The sequence below is a fragment of the Coregonus lavaretus genome, assembly GCF_964263955.1.
Source record: "Coregonus lavaretus genome assembly, chromosome: 6".
Classification (NCBI taxonomy): domain Eukaryota; kingdom Metazoa; phylum Chordata; class Actinopteri; order Salmoniformes; family Salmonidae; genus Coregonus; species Coregonus lavaretus.
This window is the reverse complement of record NC_139993.1, coordinates 4,170,425-4,193,866: the sequence shown is the minus strand read 5'-3', so window position 1 is coordinate 4,193,866 and position 23,442 is coordinate 4,170,425. Positions and strand designations below refer to the sequence as shown.

General features: G+C 46.5%; 2 protein-coding genes across 2 annotated transcripts; both read left to right on the top strand.

Annotated features, from left to right (window-relative positions):
- Nucleotides 1-1,329: 1,329 nt before the first annotated feature.
- On the top strand, nucleotides 1,330-1,929 carry LOC311130341 (uncharacterized protein; the record flags this gene model as incomplete). The annotated part of the gene is made up of 1 exon (XM_084163069.1): nucleotides 1,330-1,929. One exon carries the CDS (start codon nucleotides 1,330-1,332, stop codon nucleotides 1,927-1,929), a length of 600 nt encoding a protein of 199 aa, XP_084019195.1.
- Nucleotides 1,930-2,180: 251 nt separating this feature from the next.
- LOC311130340 (apolipoprotein L3-like) lies at nucleotides 2,181-3,645 on the top strand (the record flags this gene model as incomplete). The annotated part of the gene is made up of 1 exon (XM_084163068.1): nucleotides 2,181-3,645. Exon 1 carries the CDS (start codon nucleotides 2,347-2,349, stop codon nucleotides 3,643-3,645), a length of 1,299 nt encoding a protein of 432 aa, XP_084019194.1. The 5' UTR covers nucleotides 2,181-2,346.
- Nucleotides 3,646-23,442: the final 19,797 nt, after the last annotated feature.

Sequence of the window (23,442 nt, the reverse complement as noted above, 5' to 3'; positions counted from 1 at the left end):
TGGCAAAAGCTGAGGGTTGGGCCTGGAGAAATGTAACCACTCAAATTCATAGACAGAGCTATGGATGCAAGGACTGACCATCCATGATATCAAAATAATAGTTTTAACCATGTTTTGAGGCTGTACAGTGTTTGTTTACATTTATGTTGTTTACAAACATTGCCATAAAATAAGCTAATATTTGGGGTTCTGATGGGGCACAACAGTTAATCAAAGCTCATCAGGCATATACACTGAGTATACCAAACATTAGGAACACCTTCCTAATACTGAGTTGACGCCAATGCATCCCACAGTTGTGTCAAGTTGGCTGGATGTCCTTTGGGTGGTGGACCATTCTTGATACACATAGAAAGCTTTTGAGCGTGCAAAAACTATCAGCGTTGCAGTTCTTGACACACTCAAAACCGGTGCACCTGTTAGCACCTATTACCACACCCAGTTCAAAGGCACTTATATTTGTTTGTCTTGCCCATTCACCCTCTGAATGGCACACATACACAATCCATGTCTCAATTGTCTCAAGGCTTAAAAATCATTTTGTAACCTGTCTCCTCCCCTTCATCTAAACTGATTGAAGTGGATTTTACAAGTGACATCAATAAGGGATAATAGCTTTCACCTGGATTCACTTGGTCAGGATATGTCATGGAAAGAAAATGTTTAGTATGCTCAGTGTATAAGTTGTATTCTTGAAGAATCAATGGGTATATATAATTAATTTATAAGTCCAAAAATGTATTTAGCAACTAAGGATTCTAGCTTTAACTCACACTGCTAGAAATATGTGTATTAACATAATAACAATGATAACACAATTACTATTGCTTGTGGGAGCTATAAGCATCTGAGCACCTCGCCCCCCGATCTCAACAGCAGCCCTTTCAGCTGACCTTTGACCCGAGCCAGCGTGCCTTAGCCCTTAGCAGGGAGTGAAATCCAAATGGCTGAAGATCACACAGCCTCGGTAGTAAGAAACATTGGTTTGAGGGATATAAAAAGGAGTGTCACCCCGTTGTTAAACCTTTTGGCAGGTGGAACGCATCTTCGACTCATTTACCTTTAAACTTTGACCAAAAGTTGTTGAATTTTAAATAGGTAGCCTAAGTTGACTGAAATCCATCTGTAAGGTTCAGTGCATTAAGGTATATATTTGTTTTATATATCTGTCTGGGTATTGATCGTTGATCTTCTGGGAACAGATGTGTCTAACAGGTGATTAGTGAAGTACTTTTACTCTAATGATCTTCAATAGAGACCCTGTAAAGTACTTTGAGACAGAAAGCCTTTAGCCTTGCTTAACTGCATCTTCTTCCTTTCTTAGAGGAAATGAGAGAGTTATTGGGCCAATACATCTCAGACACCCTCAGCTATGTCCACACAGTGGAGGAATTCTGTGACAGGCATTCAAGGTGGATCCTGCAGAGAAAAGTCGAACAATCCAAGATTAAGAACATCAAGGAAATGGCAGACAGAATCGACCTTAAATTCGGCCGAGTCTTGAATGCAGAAGACAAGACCAAGGCATTAGGAGAGTTCACAAAAGACTATCTTACCCAGGTGACTGCAAACCGTAGGCTTAAGGAGCTGAAGAAGGAGCTGGAAGCTGTACTGAAGGACACTCTCAAGGGGCTGGAAGAGCTGGACTGCTTCATGGACGCTGTGGAGAGGCTGGTGGTCACCTCTCTGTTTGTATTTGCTGATGAAAACCGGTTGTGTCCTCTGCCTCAGGGGAGGGAACCAGCAAGAGTCCAAGCTGTCATCACCTCTGCTAGAATGGCTTGTCCTCTCCTCATCCACTTTAAGAGGGATGCTTCGGCCTTCTTTTCCCCATGCCTCCTCAATGTGGAGGTGCTGTATGTGTACTTGGAAAATTACATACACATCACTGAACAGCTGTGTGAGATAATGGGATTGGGAAAAATGTAAGTGGAAATCAGTTTAAATGATTTAACACAATAATCAAATCAAATGATCTATCCTTTTATTTTATTTTTTTCAGTATGGTTTCAGACATACAAGTAAGATAATTTATATTATTATGTAACATTAGCAACCTCTGCTGTTGCTGAAAATGCTTTATAAATACTTTTTGATTATCATTATTAGAAAAACATTCAGCAGAGAGAAGAATGACTACTTGATGATTGACACCAGCACTGAACTGAATGAAACGTCCATGCAGACCATGTTTAACCATTTGCGCCATTTGAGTGATATCAGGTAAACCTTTCCTGTTTCGGTTTTATGTTACATTTTCAAATACTAGCTCACTAACATTCATCGATTCCAGCTACATGTTTCAATGTCTCTGATGAAAAAGTGGAATATGTTTCTCCTGCTAGGATGGACCAGCACCTCAGACTGACGTTCCTGTTCCAGGAGTCTGCCCTGCGTTTCATTGGTCTGTTCAGTCAGCGCCACTCCAGAATGCTGGACTTTCTAAAAGAGCTGGAAAAGAGAGCTGGCAAACTAGACAAGATGAAGAAAGGGGGTTATATCTCCAGTGTGGTAGGCAGTGCAATGGGGGCGACAGCAGGTGCTCTGACCATAGCAGGCCTTTGTCTTGCCCCTGTTACTGCTGGGCTGTCACTGGGGCTCACCATCGCAGGGATTGGAATGGGTGTGACCAGTGGGGTCAACAGTCTAACCACCGGTGTAACAAAGGTGGCATTTAAAAGCTACCAAAACAAGAAAGCCAATACAATCTTTCAATGTTTCATGGGGGACATGCAAAGACTCCATGGTAGTCTGGAGAAGGTGGCCAGCAACATTTGCCCTTTGGAGCCGAAGGTAGTGGCATTAGTGGTTGGGAAGAATATAGGCAAAGGTGGTGCGAGTTTAGGAAAGAAGATCAATGCCATAGTAAAAAATACCTCTGCAATAGAGGCCTTAATGGGAAAGGGCGTGGTCATGGGTGCAGGCAAGGTGGGACTCCAAGAGGGCAAAACATTTGCTGCAGATTTACCGGACATTGCGATGTTGGCCCAAGGCACTCCACTCGCCCTCTCTAGGACATTAAGGCGATGCGCCGTGGCCTCAAATGCACTATTCATTGGCCTGGACATCATCACTATCTGTAAAGACAGCGTCAGCCTCGCCAAAGGCAGCAAGAGCAAGAGATCCCAGCTCATCCGAGCCAGAGCAGCACTGTGGCGCACAGAGATGGACTCATGTCAGAGGATCCACGACTCACTGTGCCGAGGCATCTGGAGGTTCAGAAAGAGTCAGAGAATCCTGGAGAAACCATTTTACCTTGTGAAGGAGTTAGAAAGTCTAGAGCTGCTTGTGGAGATGGGAACTATTGGACAGCCTGAGGATGATATAGAACATCTGGTGCAGCCTATGGAGGAGATGAGACTCCTGGAGCAGCCTATGGAGGAGATGAGACTCCTGGGGCAGCCTATGGAGGAGATGAGACTCCTGGGGCAGCCTATGGAGGAGATGAGACTCCTGGGGCAGCCTATGGAGGAGATGAGACTCCTGGAGCAGCCTATGGAGGAGATGAGACTCCTGGGGCAGCCTATGGAGGAGATGAGACTCCTGGGGCAGCCTATGGAGGAGATGAGACTCCTGGGGCAGCCTATGGAGGAGACGAGACTCCTGGGGCAGCCTATGGAGGAGATAGAAAAAGGTACAAAATGAGTTAAAATGATTTGCCCTAAAACATGTCACATACTGTACACAGCATATGTTGAATGATATTAGTTGTGTGCATGTATTAGCAAAAACACTCAAGCTCTACTAAGTCTTTGAATTTCACCAAGCTAGCAATGCCATTGGTTAATTTGCTGCGTAATTGGTTAATTAATTGCATTTCCATAAAAAATCCCTTTCTCTAGGTTTTTGAGACCGGATGTGGCATTCGAGCATGGTGTTGTTGCTGTTACTGTTAGGATATGTATGGGCTGAGAAGATTTATATGTAGAAATTGAGAAAATCAAGAAGCCAAGACACCTGCCGTTTGGACTGCATTGTTTCCTGTGCATCACTCCCTGTACGACTTCATTGCTTAACATGTAGATTTGAAATGATTACTGTGTATGTTTTCTTTTTTAGAATAGAAGAGAAGACATTTTTGTATGAAATGTATTTAAGATTATTTAAATGTTTATTAAAACCACCCCTTTATCTGGGCGGTGTTCATGTTGTAGAATAGTCAGATCTAAATATTCTAAATGTACTATATAGAACAAACCTGCCTCTCTGACATGTAAAATAAATAATCACTATCTTTCTGCTACATTACTAGTTGTACCAACTGAGCGTAGCTGTTCTATGTCAGATTCTAGAACTTGTCATTGATGTAATGTAACAATTTCAAGAGTTTCATCCACATTATACTGTTGAGAAAATCTAATAGGCCTACATAGTTATTTCAGCATGGTTATTCTACTTCTGCATTGTATAGGCATGTACTGCCCTCTAATGTATTTTACTCATGTGACATGTCTTGCTGTTATTGATAAGATATGTGCAGATAAAAGTGCATTATTTTATACTTTAGCTATGTTTAAATATCCATACAGAGTTCAAGTGCAGAACTCCAGAGATTTTCAGAAACAGTGATATCCTCACCGCTTACAGTAGACTACTGTATCTCTACAACTATTTTCATTCACAACTTTCTAATTTTGAAAACACTAAAATAGCTGGAATAGACCTGCTATGATTTAGTAGATTAACTTGTGCAGAAATCTATTAACTAGATTGATATTTTCAATATGGTGTCATTTTCATAGCCTAAGTGCTTTGTGACAAGGATCGATGAGTTGTGCGTTCCAAGATGCCGTTCTGCACACCACTGCGCTGTTATTTGCCTGTTTGTGGCCAGCCTGTTAGCTTGCATGATTCTTGTCATTCTCCTTCGGCCTCTCTAATCAACAAGCTGTTTTCGCCAACAGGACTGCCGTTGACTGGATGTTTTTTGTTTGTCGCACCATTCTCAGTAAACCCTAGACACTGTCATACACATCTCTGAACAGCTGTGTGAGATAATGGGATTGGGAAAAACGTAAGTGGAAATCAGTTTAAATTACTTACCACAATATTCAAATCAAATCAAAATACTTCAGTATGACATCATATACATTTTTGCTAAAATCTATTTGTTCTCAGTATAGTTTCACACAAAATCTATTTTAGTATAGTATTATCAAATGTATTACCTGATATAAAAAATGTAAGTGCTCTGAAAGAGATTGAACCATGTTAAATTTATGGGCCCTCTGTTGTTGCTGAAAAGCACTTTATAAATAATACTTTTTATGTCTAATTATCATTAGAAAATCATTTTGTGGAGAGAAGTCTGACAAAATCATTGACATCAGCACTGACGTGAATGCTAAATCCATGCAGACCATGTTTGTCAGGGCGTGCTGTAGGTGCAATGGTGGAATCAAACGCAGGACTCAGAACGATATTCCAAAGGCTTGTATTACTGCCCAAACTAAGGCAAAAGGACAACTTTGCCCGAAGGCGAAAAATACGCACGAAGGCGAAAAGTAACAGCGCACAAACAGGTGCGACAATGGTAACTGCGCACAAACAGGTGCGAAAATACTCCAGCGCAGTGGAGAGAAGCTCAACCGAGCAATACACACAACTGACGGAAAATAATTACACACAACACTAGACAAACACAACGAGAAACTTATAGGACACTAATTACGCCAAAACAGAAACAGGTGTGGAAACAAACAGACAAAAGCAAACGAACATGAAACATACAGCGGTGGCAGCTAGAATTCCGGAGACGACGAACGCCGAAACCTGCCCGAACAAGGGAGAGAGGCAGCCTCGGCCGAAACCGTGACAGTACCCCCCCCTTGACGCGCGGCTCCAGACGTGCGCCGACTCCGGCCTCGGGGACGACCAGGAGGACGCGGAGCAGGGCGCGTCGGATGCCCCCGATGGAATTCCGTCAGGAGCGACGGGTCCAAAATGTCTCTCCTCGGCACCCAGCACCGCTCCTCCGGACCGTACCCCTCCCACTCCACTAGATACTGGAGACCCCCCATCCGACGTCTCGAATCCAAAATGGACCTCACGGAGTACGCCGGTACCCCCTCGATGTCCAATGGGGGCGGAGGAGTCTCCAAGATCTCATTTTCTTGGAGTGGGCCCGCTACCACCGGCCTGAGAAGGGACACATGGAACGAGGGGTTAATACACTTATACTCCACAGGTAGCTGTAATCTATAACATACCTCGTTCAACCTTCTCAGGACTTTAAACGGCCCCACAAACCGCCGACCCAGTTTCCGACAGGGCAGGCGGAGGGGCAGGTTTCTGGTAGAGAGCCAGACTCGATCACCAGGTGCGTACACCGGTCCCTCACTGCGGTGGAGATCAGCGCTCGCCTTCTGACGTCGGAGGGCCCGCTGCAGGTGGACGTGTGCAGCGTTCCACGTCTCCTCCGAGCGCCGCGCCCACTCATCCACCGCAGGAGCCTCGATCTGGCTCTGCTGCCAGGGTGCCAGAACCGGCTGGTAACCCAACACACATTGAAATGGAGTTAGGTTAGTGGAGGAATGGCGTAGGGAATTCTGGGCCATCTCGGCCCAGGGAACGTACCTTGACCACTCCTCCGGCCGGTCCTGGCAGTATGTTCTGAGAAACCTACCCACATCCTGGTTTACGCGTTCCACCTGCCCATTACTCTCCGGGTGGTAACCCGAGGTGAGGCTCACCGAGACCCCCAACCGCTCCATAAACGCTCTCCAGACTCTGGAGGTGAATTGGGGACCCCGATCAGCCACAATGTCCTCGGGTACCCCGTAGTGCCGGAACACATGGGTAAACAGTGCCTCGGCAGTTTGTAGGGCAGTAGGAAGACCCGGCATGGGGAGCAAACGACAGGCCTTAGAGAACCGGTCCACAACGACCAGGATGGTAGTATTCCCTTGGGAGAGGGGAAGGTCTGTTATAAAGTCCACAGAGAGGTGGGACCATGGTCGTTGTGGAACGGGCAGGGGTAGCAACTTACCCCTAGGTAGATGTCTAGGCGCCTTACACTGGGCGCACACCGAGCAGGAGGAAACATAAACCCTCACATCCCTTGCCAACGTGGGCAACCAGTACTTGGCACTAAGACAGTGCACTGTCCGGCCGATACCCGGATGTCCAGAGGAGGGTGACGTGTGAGCCCAATAGATCAATCGATCCCGAACCTCGAGCGGAACGTACCTCCGACCCTCCGGGCACTGTGGTGGACTAGGGTCGGTGCGTAACGCCCGCTCGAGTTCAGCATCGACCTCCCACACTACAGGTGCCACCAGACACGACTCAGGCAGTATGGGAGTGGGCTCCACGGACCTCTCCTCCGTGTCATACCGCCGAGACAGCGCATCTGCCTTGCCATTCTGTGACCCAGGGATGTACGTGATCTTAAAAGTAAACCTGGTCAAGAACATACTCCATCTTGCCTGGCGAGGGTTCAGCCTCCTCGCCGCCCGGATGTACTCCAGGTTACGGTGGTCCGTCAAAATGAGGAAAGGGTGTTGAGCCCCCTCAAGCCAGTGCCTCCACACCTTTAGAGCCTGTACCACGGCTAACAGCTCCCTGTCCCCTACGTCATAGTTCCGCTCCGCCGGACTGAGCTTCTTAGAATAAAAAGCACAGGGGCGGAGTTTAGGTGGCGCGCCAGACCGTTGTGAAAGCACGGCTCCTAAACCGGCCTCCGACGCGTCCACCTCTACCTGGAACGGCAAAGAGGGATCCGGATGCGCCAGCACCGGGGCCGAGGTAAACAGGTCCTTCAGCCTCCCAAACGCCCTGTCCGCCTCGGCCGACCACTGCAGACGCACCGGACCCCCCTTCAACAGAGACGTGATGGGAGCTGCCACCTGTCCAAAACCCCGGATAAACCTCCTGTAGTAATTTGCAAACCCCAAAAACTGCTGCACCTCCTTCACAGTGGTTGGTGTTTGCCAATTACGCACGGCCGACACCCGGTCTACCTCCATCTTCACCCCTGACGCAGACAACTGATAACCCAAAAAGGAGACCGACTCCTGGAAAAACAGACACTTCTCTGCCTTCACATACAGGTCGTGCTCCACCAGCCTCCGCAACACTCTACGCACCAGGGCCACATGCTCGACACGGGTAGGCGAGTACACGAGAATGTCATCAATGTACACCACCACCCCCTGCCCCTGCATGTCCCTGAAGATCTCATCCACGAATGATTGGAAAACTGACGGAGCGTTCATCAACCCGTATGGCATGACCAGATACTCGTAATGGCCCGAGGTGGTACTAAAGGCTGTTTTCCATTCATCACCCTCCCTGATGCGCACCAAGTTGTACGCGCTCCTGAGATCTAATTTCGTGAAGAAACGCGCCCCATGCAACGACTCAGTCATGGTCGCAATCAGCGGGAGTGGATAACTATACTTCACCGTAATCTGATTGAGACCACGGTAATCGATGCACGGGCGCAAACCACCATCCTTTTTCTTCACAAAAAAGAAACTCGAGGACGCAGGGGAAGTGGAAGGCCGTATGTATCCTTGTCTCAGAGATTCGTCTATGTAAATCTCCATAGCTTTCTTCTCTTCCTGAGACAGAGGATACACATGGCTCCGTGGGAGCGCAGCTCCTGCCTGGAGGTCTATCGCACAATCCCCCTGCCTATGGGGTGGCAACCGCGTCGCCCTCGCCTTACTAAACGCAATAGCCAAATCCCCATACTCAGGTGGAACGTGCAATGCGGGCACCTGGTTTGGACTCTCCACCGAGGTAGCCCCTACGGAAACGCCCAAACATCTACCCACACACTGAGCAGACCACTCCATCAGAGCCCTCTCCTGCCACGAAATAGCTGGGTTATGGGTACTCAACCAGGGCATGCCCAGCACCACCGGATACGCAGGAGAGTCAATCAGGAACAGCTGAATCATCTCCTGATGATCCCCCTGCGCACACATCCTAAGTGGCGCCGTGACTTCCCTGATTAAGCCCGTACCCAACGGACGACTATCTAGGGCATGAACGGGGAAAGGAACATCAACAGGAATAAGGGGAATCCCTAACGCTAAACAAAACTTTTTATCAATAAAATTCCCAGCCGCGCCTGAATCTACCAGCGCCTTATGCTGGGAATGAGGTGCTACCTGTGGAAAACTTACAGGCATACAAAAATGGGCAACAGTGAGCTCTGGGTGAGTGGGGCGCCTACTCACCTGGAGGGAATCCCCAGTGCGGGACCTGTCGTCATCTCCCCTAGGAGGCCATCCCCAGCACCTAGCCGCGGTGTGTCCTCCCCGACCACAGTTGGTGCAGTGGATGGACCCCCTAGCCTGCCGACTCCTCCTCTCTCTAGCGCCAGCGCCCCCGAGCTCCATAGGACACGGCTCGGAGGCTCTGGAGGGTGAAATGGACGGACCCTCCGCAGGACGTCCGCGGGTAGCCAGTAGGTTATCCAGCCTGATGGACATGTCGACCAGCTGGTCGAAAGAGAGGCTGGTGTCCCTACAAGCCAGCTCCCGACGGACGTCCTCTCGTAGGCTACATCTGTATAGATCGATGAGGGCCCGATCATTCCACCCTGCATCTGCCGCTAGAGTACGGAATTCGAGAGCGAATTCCTGGGCACTCCTCCTCCCCTGCCGGAGGAAGACCAGACGCTCCCCCGCCGCTTTCCCCTCCGGGGGATGGTCAAACACCGCCCTGAAGCGGCGGGAGAACTCGTCGTAGGTAATCGTCGTGGCGTCGATCTTCCTCCACTCCGCGTTGGCCCACTCCAACGCTTTTCCGGCCAGGCAGGAGATCAGAGCAGACACGCTCTCATGCCCCGAAGGTGCCGGGTGCACTGTGGCCAGGTATAGCTCCACCTGGAGTAGGAATCCCTGACACCCAGCCGCGGTTCCGTCGTAGGCCCTCGGGAGAGATAGTCGGACTCCTCGAGGTTCCGGCGCTGGAATGGGCGGGCTGGCCGATGGTGCTGGCAGGGAGGGAGGCGGTGGAGGCGTACCCCAGCCTCGGAGGGTGGAAATCACCTCCTGCAGGGCGGTCCCCATCTGCAGGATCTGATCTTGTTGGTCCCGAACCTGGGCCTCCAGTCTCGTCTGGGCTGCTTCGGCTCCTGCTGATTCCATTGATGGTGTGTAATTCTGTCAGGGCGTGCTGTAGGTGCAATGGTGGAATCAAACGCAGGACTCAGAACGATATTCCAAAGGCTTGTATTACTGCCCAAACTAAGGCAAAAGGACAACATTGCCCGAAGGCGAAAAATACGCACGAAGGCGAAAAGTAACAGCGCACAAACAGGTGCGAAAATACTCCAGCGCAGTGGAGAGAAGCTCAACCGAGCAATACACACAACTGACGGAAAATAATTACACACAACACTAGACAAACACAACGAGAAACTTATAGGACACTAATTACGCCAAAACAGAAACAGGTGTGGAAACAAACAGACAAAAGCAAACGAACATGAAACATACAGCGGTGGCAGCTAGAATTCCGGAGACGACGAATGCCGAAACCTGCCCGAACAAGGGAGAGAGGCAGCCTCGGCCGAAACCGTGACAATGTTTGACCATTTGAGCCATTTAAGTGATATCAGGTAAATCTCTGTTTAAGTTCTATACGTAATTTTTCAGATTCTGGTCACTAATGCTGACGGTGCACATTGCTAATCATTCATTCAAAGATTCCAGCTACATGTTTCAATGTCTCTAATAAAAAAGTGGAATATGTTTCGACTGCTAGGATGGACCAGCACCTCAGACTGACGTTCCTGTTCCAGGAGTCTGCCCTGCGTTTCATTGGTCTGTTCAGTCAGCGCCACTCCAGAATGCTGGACTTTCTAAAAGAGCTGGAAAAGAGAGCTGTCAAACTAGAAGAGATCGGTTCGGGTCTGATATCTCCAGTGTGGCAGGCAGTGCAGTGGGGGTGACAGGAGGGGCTCTGACCATAGCAGGCCTTTGTCTTGGCCCTGTTACTGCTGGGCTGTCACTGGGGCTCACCATCGCAGGGATTGGAATGGGTGTGACCAGTGGGGTCAACGGTCTAACCACCGGTGTCACAGAGATAATGTTTAACATATACCACAGCAAGGAAGCCAATACAGTCTTTCAACATTTCATAAAGGACATGCAAATACTCCGGGGGAGTCTGGAGAAGGAGGCAAGCAGAATTGTTTCTGTTGTGGGGCATAACATGGCGGCATTAGTGGTTGGGGCGATTATGGGCAAAGGTGGCATGAGTTTAGGAAAGAAGATCAATGACATAGTGAAAGAAACCACTGAAATAAGGGCCTTAATGGGAAAAGGCAGAAAGAGTCAGAGAATCCTGGAGAAACCATTTTACCTCGTGAGGGAGATAGAGACCCTGGAGCCGCCTGTGGAGAAGATGGGACTCCTGGAGCCGCCTGTAAAGGAGACAGAAAAAGGTATAAAACTCAAGTGAAATGCTTTTGCCCTCAAACTGCCACTTATATAGGGTGTCAAAAAGGCCTTTGAGCGGACCAGCGTAATGACAATAATGACAATGGACTTACATGTATACAGTCTCTTCACTCTGTCCAGCTCACTAACAATCACAGAAACAAAAGCTAGACAGTCAGGGAGCATCGACAAGTCCAAAAACATAGGACTATTGCAGTGTGGCCCTCAGACTTCGTTAAAGACTCAATGTGGCCCACGGGGAAAAATGTGTTTTTCAACCCTGCTATACAGCAATGTTAAGTCATATTATTTGCGTGCATTAACAAAAAACCTAGTTCCACTAAGTCTTACTTTCACCAAACTGACATTGCCATTGGTTAATTTATCGCTTTCCTCCAAAAATGTCTCTAGGTTTTTGTGGCTGGATATGAGCACGGTGTTGCGGTTGCTGTTAGCATGTGAAATTGAGAAAATGAAGCCTGGAAACCGGCCTCTTCGACCAGAGTTTCTCCTGTGCATTGCTTATCCTTGTTTTTCTTTGTGTGGATTTTAAAATGACTGTGGATTGGTTTATAAAATGGATAATTATTATGATAAGAAGTTACTCAGATTTATGAATTGAAGAGAACTACATTGTTATCAATATGCATTTAAGATAATTACAACTACATTCAAACTGACCTTTTATGGGCAGCGTTCACCAGGGCACAACGTTGTGAAACATTCAGATAGAAACATAGTATGTAGAACAAACATGCGTCTCTGAAATGTAGAATATGGAATCACTATCTACAGTGCCTTCAGAAAGTATTCATTACATTTACATTTTAGTCATTTAGCAGACGCTCTTATCCAGAGTGAGTGCATACATTATTATTATTATTTTTAAATACTGGCCCCCGGTGGGAAACGAACCCACAACCCTGGCGTTGCAAACACCATGCTCTACATCCCTGCCGGCCATTCCCTCCCCTACCCTGGACGACACTGGGCCAATTGTGCGCCGCCCCATGGGTCTCCTGGTCGCGGCCGGCTACGACAGAGCCTGGATTCGAACCAGGATCTCTAGTGGCACAGCTAGCACTGCGATGCAGTGCCTTAGACCACTGCGCCACATTTACAGCCTGAATTCAAAATGGATAGATCTGTTTCTCACCCATCTACACACAATACCCCATAATGACAAAGTGAAAACATGTTTTTAGAAATGTTTGCAAATGTATTGAAAATGTAATACAGAAGTCTCCTTTACATAAGTATTCACACCCCTTTGTTATGACAGTCCAAATTGAGCTCAGGTGCATCCAATTTCCTTTGATCATCCTTGAGATATCACTACTACTTGATTGGACTCCACCTGTCTAGAAAGAAACACACCTGTCTATATGGTCCCACAGTTGACACTACATGTCAAAGCAGAAACTATTCCATGAAGTCCAAGGAACTGTCCGTAGATCGCCAAGATAGAATTGTGATGAGGCATATATCTGGGAAAGGGTATAAAACAATTTCTTGAGTGTTGAAAGTTTCCAGGAACACAGTGGTCTCCATCATTGGGAAATTGAAAAAATATGGAACTACCCACTCTGCCTAGAACTGGCCGTCCAAATAAACTAAGCAACTGGGCAAGAAGTACCTTGGTCAAGGAGGTGACCAAGAACCCAATGACCACTCTGACAGAACTACAGAGTTCCTTGGCTGAGATGGGAGAACCTGCCAGAAGGACAACAGTCTCTACAGCACTTCACCAATCTGGCCTTTATGGGAGAGTGGCCATATGGAAGCCACTCCTGAGAAAAAGGCCCATTACAGCATGCCTGGAGTTTGAAAAAAGGCATGTGAAAGACTCATAAGGCAAAAGATTCTGTGATCTGATGAGACAAAATGTTTACTATTTGGCCTGAATGCAAAGCGCTATGTCTGGAGAAAACCATGCACAGCTCATCACCCGTCTAACGCCATCCCTACCGTGAAGCATGGTGGTGGCAGCATCATGCTATGGGGATGCTTTTCAGCGGCAGGGACTGGGAGACTGGTAAGGACAGAGGAAACAATGAATGGAGCCAAATACAGACAAATCCTTGATGTGATCCTGCTTCAGATTGCAAACAACCTTAGACTGGGGCAAATATATGTTCCAACAGGACAATGACCCCAAGCATACAGCCAAAGCAATAATGAAATGGCTTCAGAACAAGAATGTGAAAGTCCTTGAGTGGCCCAGCGAAAGCCCAGACTTGAATCCCATCAAATCTTTGGAAAGACCTGAAGATTGCTGTTCACTGCTGCTCCCTACCTAACTTAACAGAGCTTGAGAAAATATGCAAGGAAGAATGGGAGAAAGTCCCAGAATCTAGATGTGCAAAGCTGACACAGACATACCCAAGACGACTCAAAGCTGTAATCGCTGCCAAAGGTGCTACTACAAAGTATTGACTCAGGGGTGTGAATACTTATGAAAATTAGATATTTCTGTCCTACATTTTCAATAAAATGTGCAACAATTTCTAAAAACATGTTTTCACTTTGTCATTATGGGGAACTGTGTGTAGATGGGTGAGAAACAAATCTATTTAATCCATTTTGAATTCAGGCTGTAACACAACACAATGTGGAATAAGTCACGGTGTGTGAAGGCACTGTATCTGTAACAGTACTAGTTGTACCAACTGAATGTGGCTGTTCTAGGCCAGATTCTAGAACTTGTCACTGTACTCTAATATTGATGTAGTGTAACAATTTGACTGTTTCAAAAGAGTTTAATCCACATTATATTGTTGATCAAATCAAATACACAGTAAATTCAGCATGGTAATTCCATGTCTGAATCTCCTGAATTATATTAGGTATGTACTGCCCTCTAGTGTCTTTTAGAATACTCACGTGATATGTCTTGCTGTTCTTGTGTTATTCATGGAAGTGAAGATATGTGCAGATAAAAGTGCATTACTTTCTAGTTAAGTAATGTGTAAATATCCATACAGAGTTCAAGTGCATGATTATACAGTTTCTTTATAAAATAAATGTGAATACCGTATTTGTAATTGTCTCTTTGAGATTGGTTTTAATCCATTGCACACAGGAATGTGATGGTGTTGGCTAAAAAGAAACAAAGAACAGTATGAAGGCATTAACTCAGAATTTAGGTGTTCTCTGTTATCATGAAATTGTGTGTGTGTATGTGTGTGTGTGCGTGCCTGCGCCCGTGTGAGTAGCAGATTTTTTTACCCCTTCTTAGCTGGATTCCGGTGTCTTTTTGGTGGGCGCCAGCACACAGAGCACTTGTATGAGGAAGAAAGGAGATTATTGGAGCATAATAATATGATGAGCAGCAGGGAAGTTCACAGGTTTGAGGAGCCTCCACTTTGGGATGCTGCTATATTCAGTCCAGATCCTACTGGGTTTGACATTTGGATCAGTCTGAATACAAGGTTTGAGTCAATTCTATTACAACTCAATATATCTATATATTGGAAATGTGCCTATCATTCCAATTTGGATATCAAATGCAGTAGAATTACAGTCAACTCCAACATTTGTGGCACCCTTGATAAGCAAAAAAGACTAAAATAAATAATACAAATACTGAGCTATATTGTATGTAAAAAAAAAAAAAGAGAAATCATATTTTATCCTAATACAATTGCTCAGAGAAATACATGTTTAACAAGTAATCCATTTTATTCTCAAAAAGATAGGTGTCAAAATTATTGGCACCCCTAAAGATTCTTTATACATTTATCAAGGGTGCCAATAATTTTGGAGGTGACTGTAAATAGGACTAACCTATAGAATTGTAGGATCTGGCGTCTAATTGTAGATTTGGAGACCAAGTTCTGTCATTCTCCAACTTTGGCCCTTGGATTTTTCTTTGCCTCCCGAACCATCTTCCTCACTGTGTGGGAACAAGATACACTTGCGTCCAATACCAGGCAAGTGTAAAAAAAAACTCCAAAAGATAGGTGTCAAAATTATTGGTACCTGTTTTCAATACTCCGGCACCCTTGCGAGGATAACGGCACTGAACCTTTTTCTAAAATGTTTTATGAGATTGGAGAAGACATTGGGAGGGATCCATACAGAATCTTCCCACATCCTTGATATCCTTCGGTCTGTGCTTATGGACTGCCCTCTTCAATTTAAACCACAGGTTTTCAATGGGGTTCAAGTCCGGAGACTGAGTTGGTCATTGCCCGTGTAGCTCAGTTGGTAGAGCATGGCGTTTCCAACGCCAGGGTTGTGGGTTCGATTCCCACAGGGGACCAGTATGAAAATGTATGCACTCACTAACTGTAAGTCGCTCTGGATAAGAGCATCTGCTAAATGACTAAAATGTAAATGTATTGCAACATTTTGATTTTATGGACAATTAACCATTTATTTGGGGATTTTGATATGTGCTTGGGGTTATTGTCTTGCTGGAAGATCCACTTGCTGCCACGTTTCAGCCTCCTGGCAGTGGCAACCAGGTTTTTGGCTAAAATGTCCTGGTACTTGGTAGAGTTCAGTGGAAGCAAAACAGTCCCATAACAAAGATCCACCACCATATATATCCATGTTTTTTTCCCACCTTTATTTAACCAGGTAGGCCAGTTGAGAACAAGTTCTCATTTACAACTGCGACCTGGCCAAGATAAAGCAAAGCAGTGCGATAAAAACAACAACAACACAGAGTTACATATGGGATAAACAAAACGTACAGTCAAAAACACAATAGAAAATCTATATACAGTGTGTGCAAATGTAGTAAGTTATGGAGGTAAGGCAATAAATAGGCCATAGTGCAAAAAATTTACAATTTAGTATTAACACTGGAGTGATAGATGTGCAGAAGAAGATGTGCAAATAGAGATACTGTGGTGCAAATGAGCAAAATAAATAACAATATGGGGATGAGGTAGTTAGGTGGGCTAATTACAGATGGGCTGTGTACAGGTGCAGTGATTGATAAGCTGCTCTGACAACTGATGCTTAAAGTTAGTGAGGGAGATAAGAGTCTCCAGCTTCAGAGATTTTTGCAGTTCTTTCCAGTCATTAGCAGCAGAGAACTGGAAGGAATGGCGGCTAAAGGAGGTGTTGGCTTTGGGAATGACCAGTGAGATATACCTGCTGGAGCGCAGACTACGGCTGGGTGCTGCTATGGTGACCAATGAGCTAAGATAAGGCGGGGATTTGCCTAGCAGTGATTTATAGATGGCCTGGAGCCAGTGGGTTTGACGACGAACATGTAGTGAGGACCAGCCAACAAGAGCGTACAGGTCACAGTGGTGGGTAGCGTATGGGGCTTTGGAGACAAAACGGATGGCACTGTGATAGACTACATCCAATTTGCTGAGTAGAGTGTTGGAGGTTATTTTGTAAATGACATCGCCGAAGTCAAGGATCGGTAGGATAGTCCGTTTTACGAGGGCATGTTTGGCAGCATGAGTGAAGGAGGCTTTGTTGCGAAATAGGAAGCCGATTCTAGATTTAACTTTGAATTGGAGATGCTTAATATGAGTCTGGAAGGAGAGTTTACGGTCTAACCAGACACCTAGGTATTTGTAGTTGTCCACATATTCTAAGTCAGACCTGCCGAGAGTAGTGATTCTAGTCGGGCAGGCAGCGTTCGATTGAAGAGCATGCATTTAGTTTTACTAGCATTTAAGAGCAGTTGGAGGCTACGGAAGGAGTGTTGTATGGCATTGAAGCTTGTTTGGAGGTTTGTTAACACAGTGTCCAATAAAGGGCCAGATGTATACAAAATGGCGTCGTCTGCGTAGAGGTGGATCTGAGAGTCACCAGCAGCAAGAGCGACATCATTGATATACACAGAGAATAGAGTCGGCCCGAGAATTGAACACTGTGGCACCCCCATAGAGACTGCCAGAGGTCCAGGAGGTATGAGGTTATTTTATGCATATACATCCTTCTTTTGATGCAAAACCCACCACTGGTTTGCGTGACCAAAGAGCTCTATTTTCGTGTCATCTGACCATAGCACTGGTTGCAATCCAAGTGCCAAGGCCGTTTAGCAAACTACAGCCATTTACATTTGTTTGTCGCTCTCAAAGTCTTTTTCTGGCAACCCATCCAAAGAGCCAATTGGCATGGAGGTGGTGTGTAATTGTAGATTTGGAGACTTGGTGACTCGAAGATGTGACCAAGTTCTGTTATTCTCCAACTTTGGCCTTCGGGTTTTTCTTTGCCTCCCGAACATTCTCCCTCACTGTGCGTAGGGACAAGATACACTTGTATCCAATACCAGGCAAGTTTACCACTGTTCCAATTGTTGCCCTAATAGTCAACAACCATTTGTCTCTTTTCGTTTGTGAGTTCTTTGCCTTTTCCCATGGTGATGGATGACAAAGGGATTTTACATGCGTATCACCAGTCGGGGGAGGTGCATATGCGACAGCCGAAAGTCAGACACTAATGTGGTTTTCCAACAGTAAGTCTCAGATCAACATGGCAGTGTTGCAATTGTCTATAAAAGGTGTTCTTTATAAAGTCTGATTTTTAAAAAAATTTAACTCCCATATAACACACTCACAAACTGAAATCATAATATATTATTATGTGTGTACACACTGTACAGTCAATTAGTGAGAGAGAGCCTCAAATATCACATTTATTTGTATACAGTGAGGGAAAAAAGTATTTGATCCCCTGCTGATTTTGTACGTTTGCCCACTGACAAAGACATGATCAGTCTATAATTTTAATGGTAGGTTTATTTGAACAGTGAGAGACAGAATAACAACAAAAAATCCAGAAAAACGCATGTCAAAAATGTTATAAATTGATTTGCATTTTAATGAGGGAAATAAGTATTTGACCCCTCTGCAAAACATGACTTAGTACTTGGTGGCAAAACTCTTGTTGGCAATCACAGAGGTCAGACGTTTCTTGTAGTTGGCCACCAGGTTTGCACACATCTCAGGAGGGATTTTGTCCCACTCCTCTTTGCAGATCTTCTCCAAGTCATTAAGGTTTAGAGCCTGACGTTTGGCAACTCGAACCTTCAGCTCCCTCCACAGATTTTCTATGGGATTAAGGTCTGGAGACTGGCTAGGCCACTCCAGGACCTTAATGTGCTTCTTCTTGAGCCACTCCTTTGTTGCCTTGGCCATGTGTTTTGGGTCATTGTCATGCTGGAATATCCATCCACGACCCATTTTCAATGCCCTGGCTGAGAGAATGAGGTTCTCACCCAAGATTTGATGGTACATGGCCCCGTCCATCGTCCCTTTGATGCAGTTAAGTTGTCTTGTCCCCTTAGCAGAAAAACAACCCCAAAGCATAATGTTTCCACCTCCATGTTTGACGGTGGGGATGGTGTTCTTGGGGTCATAGGCAGCATTCCTCCTCCTCCAAACACGGCGAGTTGAGTTGATGCCAAAGAGCTCGATTTTGGTCTCATCTGACCACAACACTTTCACCCACTTCTCCTCTGAATCATTCAGATGTTCATTGGCAAACTTCAGACAGCCCTGTATATGTGCTTTCTTGAGCAGGGGGACCTTGCGGGCGCTGCAGGATTTCAGTCCTTCACGGCGTAGTGTGTTACCAATTGTTTTCTTGGTGACTATGGTCCCAGCTGCCTTGAGATCATTGACAAGATCCTCCCGTGTAGTTCTGGGCTGATTCCTCAACGTTCTCATGATCATTGCAACTCCACAAGGTGAGATCTTGCATGGAGCCCCAGGCTGAGGAAGATTGACAGGTCTTTTGTGTTTCTTCCATTTGCGAATAATCGCACCAACTGTTGTAACCTTCTCACCAAGCTGCTTGGCGATGGTCTTGTAGCCCATTCCAGCCTTGTGTAGGTCTACAATCTTGTCCCTGACATCCTTGGAGAGCTCTTTGGTCTTGGCCATGGTGGAGAGTTTGGAATCTGATTGATTGATTGCTTCTGTGGACAGGTGTCTTTTATACAGGTAACAAGCTGAGATTAGGAGCACTCCCTTTAAGAGTGTGCTCCTAATCTCAGCTCGTTACCTGTATAAAAGACACCAGGGAGCCATAAATCTTTCTGATTGAGAGGGGGTCAAATACCTATTTCCCTCATTAAAATACAAATCAATTTATAACATTTTTGACATGCATTTTTCTGGATTTCTTTGTTGTTATTCTGTCTCTCACTGTTCAAATAAACCTACCATTAAAATGATAGACTGATCATTTCTTTGTCAGTGGGAAAACGTACAAAATCAGCAGGGGATCAAATACTTTTTTCCCTCACTGTATATCCATTGCACACATAAATCCTGGAAAAACTGGTTCCTGTTTCAATCATGTCTTTGGTCACATTGGCATGGGTAAAACAAAAACACCCTAATGATTTGTTGACAATAGTGCCTCCCACAATGCAGGCGAGAAGTGCAGAAACTTGCAGTCGAAACGTCATGAACTTTGATCACATGATTTTTGTAAAGTTCATGCAGTCAACATGTGGGTGTTAAGGACGTCACACTGCTTGCTTAGCGAGTACCACTTCCTCCTGATTCGGCACACCCAGAGACTTGAACCCAGGACCTCTGCCTTGCTAGCACGTGACCGCCCTCAAGTGTCTTACCAGTCTGCGCCATGCGAAAAGCTAGCTATTCGCTGGCGTATGTCACGATCGTCGGATACAGAGGACCAAGGCGCAGCGTGGAAGGCGAACATACTTTTATTTATTCGAATAATCACCCAAACAAAACAACAAATCGATACGTGACGTCCTCGGTTCAAACACAAACCTACACTGGAACAAGATCCCACACCAAACAATGCCAAACGGCTACCTAAGTATGGCTCCCAATCAGAGACAACGAGCTACAGCCGTCTCCGATTGGGAGCCACCCTGGCCAACATAGAAATACTAAACTAGAACAAACCCCAATGAAAACTCACACCCTGGCTCAACATACTAGAGACCCCAGAGCCAGGGCGTGACAGTACCCCCCCCCCAAAGGCGCGGACTCCGACCGCGCCAACCAAACACAACAGGGGAGGGGCCGGGTGGGCACTCCGCCTTGGCGGCGGATCCGGCTCCGGGCATGATCCCCACTCCCTCTCTAACCCCCCAAAGTACCCCTGGTCCGGTCTGGCCCTGCTGGCCGAAGCTGGACTGAACACTGGTGGAGCGGATTGCTCTAGCTCCGGTGTGGAGCAGCTGACCGGTGCCGGACCAGGCACCGGTGGAACAGGCACGGGCTGTGCCGGACTGACGACACACACCCCTGGCTTGGTGGGGGGAGCAGGAACGGGCCGGACCGGGCTGACGAAGCGCACCACTGGCTTGGTGCGGGGAGCAGGAACGGGCCGGACCGGGCTGACAAAACGCACCACTGACTTGGTGCGGGGAGCAGGAACGGGCCGGACCGGGCTGACGAAACGCACCACTGACTTGGTGCGGGGAGCAGGAACGGGCCGGACCGGGCTGACGAAACGCACCACTGACTTGGTGCGGGGAGCAGGAATGGGCCGGACCGGGCTGACGACGCGCACCACTGACTTGGTGCGGGGAGCAGGAACGAGCCGGACCGTACTGGGAACACACCCCACTGGCCCTACGCGGGGATCAGGAACAGGCCGGACCGGACTGGCAACACACCCCAGTACCTCTCGCCGTGCCTCTACATCCTTCTTCCCCCTGGTGACCAGTGACTCCCGTAACCTGGCGGCCTCCTTTGCCAACCCGCTGAACCACTCTATCCCGGCCCCCTGCTGCCCCGTCGTCCACGGCGTGAGCCCCCCCCTAAAAATTTTCTGGCCGTCTCTCCTTCCCGTGGACCAGGTCTCCATGTCTCTCGCCAGACTTTCGCCCTTCTGCTTCCAAGTCCAGCCTCTCTCCTCCTCACACGGCTTGACCCAGTCAAGGTGGCAAAGGAGATCCGCTAGAGATTCCCCTGGCGATGGCTCCTGGACACGCTGCTTGGTCCAGTTTTGGTGGGATCTTCTGTCACGATCGTCGGATACAGAGGACCAAGGCGCAGCGTGGAAGGCGAACATACTTTTATTTATTTGAATAATCACCCGAACAAAACAACAAATCGATACGTGACGTCCTCGGTTCAAACACAAACCTACACTGGAACAAGATCCCACACCAAACAATGCCAAACGGCTACCTAAGTATGGCTCCCAATCAGAGACAACGAGCTACAGCCGTCTCCGATTGGGAGCCACCCTGGCCAACATAGAAATACTAAACTAGAACAAACCCCAATGAAAACTCACACCCTGGCTCAACATACTAGAGACCCCAGAGCCAGGGCGTGACAGCGTAAGTGGGGACACTTCAGGCTGAGGAGTACGTTTTACACATCCCCATGTGCTACATAGGCGCTAGTCTGACAATTTTTATCCCAAGAATGCAACGCGCCCATTGAGAAGAGCATGATGCAAGACTTTGCGCTCACACAGTCACATAGTGTATTTGCGGATGTGCACGGGTGCAATTCACGCTGCTACAATGAGGGTAGCTACAGGACCACAACAGCAGAGAAGTTTAGCCTCGCGCTTCAACGCTCCTGATTGTTGTGGAAATTGACCCACTACTACTGTTTACTTCGTGCATCTACATTATCTCGCGTCATCTCACTGAGTCTCCCTTTAAACCTAACCTAACCTATAACCTGACCCATCACCTTATGCATTACTGCCCCCCAGTCGCAAGAAGTGACATCCCAAAAAACACAAAAACTATAGAGCACATAAATGGCTCCTAGCCTCCCACACAGACTACTTTCTGTCCCTAACACTAAAACGAAATCAAATAAAATGAAATAGAAACGTTTTTTTAAACTTCAACTAAATAGAAATGTGTAAAGTGAATCTGAAAACTAACTGAAACTAAACTGAATTTCAAATAATCTTAAAACTAATAGAAATAAAAACTAATATAAAAACACAAAACTTTAATAACCTTGTTTTATACAGTATTTTCTGCTCATCTTTATCAAGGCTGCAAATAATTAGAGGTGACTGTATAGTGTAGTTCTGTGTCAATAGTATCCCTTTATTATTCTCGCTCTGTGGCCTCTCACAGTGAAGCCAGAGACAAGGTCACCTTGGAGCGGCCATGATGGCACCAGGCAGTCTTTTTGAAGGAGAAAGAGACAGGTCAACCAAACACAAAGCGCGCTCTTCTCTCTCTCAAGCTGCTCCTTTGGAGGACAGAACAGAGAGAGGGAAACCTTTATTTTCCTCCGCTCTCCCCTGGGGCCAGTGGATAGGGTGATAGAGGGAAAGGAGGGAGGGAGGAGGAGGAGGGGAGAAAAGAGAGGGAGGTCCTAATTCACTATAGAGTTGAGGGACAAAGACGTCAGAAGCGTCACGCGTCATTGAGTCAGCAGAGCCGGTTCAGTTTACGTAGAGCGTGAGGGTGATGTACTGGGGGCTGCAGAGGAGAAGGGGGAAGGGGGATATTTAACCCCTTCAAGACCAACTATAGTCATGTTGAGTTTTGTTGCATCAGACCATCAGAAATTGATATGGTGTTTCAGTCCTCGTGTTTTATACCATTGACGGGACATTTTCTTGTGGTTCAAACTTGAAGACTGTCATAAGCAGCTGTAATATTTTGAGAAATGTACATTTTAGTGACATTTCAAAACAGAAAGAAATATCATTCTGGATTAAATGGTACACATTACAGATTAGCTGTTTTGGTAAATCGGTATCGATTAGTTGTTTGACACATCATTTTTTCTCAATGAAAAACTAATTTAAAAAATGATAGGATGGCATTCATAATTTTCAAAAACAGTGACATACAGAACTTTTCCTCAGATTTCTGCCCACTTCTATTCAAGACTATAGTTGGTGAGAGTGGTGAGACACTTTCAAACTTCTTCTCTACCTCAGGCTCAAGACCACGTACATCAAGTACTCAAGTCATTAGACACATTTCTCCATCCAGACTCTTCAGTGAATCATCTCTGACTTGATACATTGTCTGTTTTATAAAGGCCCCCCACCAAATATCCAAACCCATCCTACATTTCGAGAGGTTTGACCTCATCAATACAATTATGAAAAAGAACTTGCGATGTCCACTGGTTCCACTTTGGAG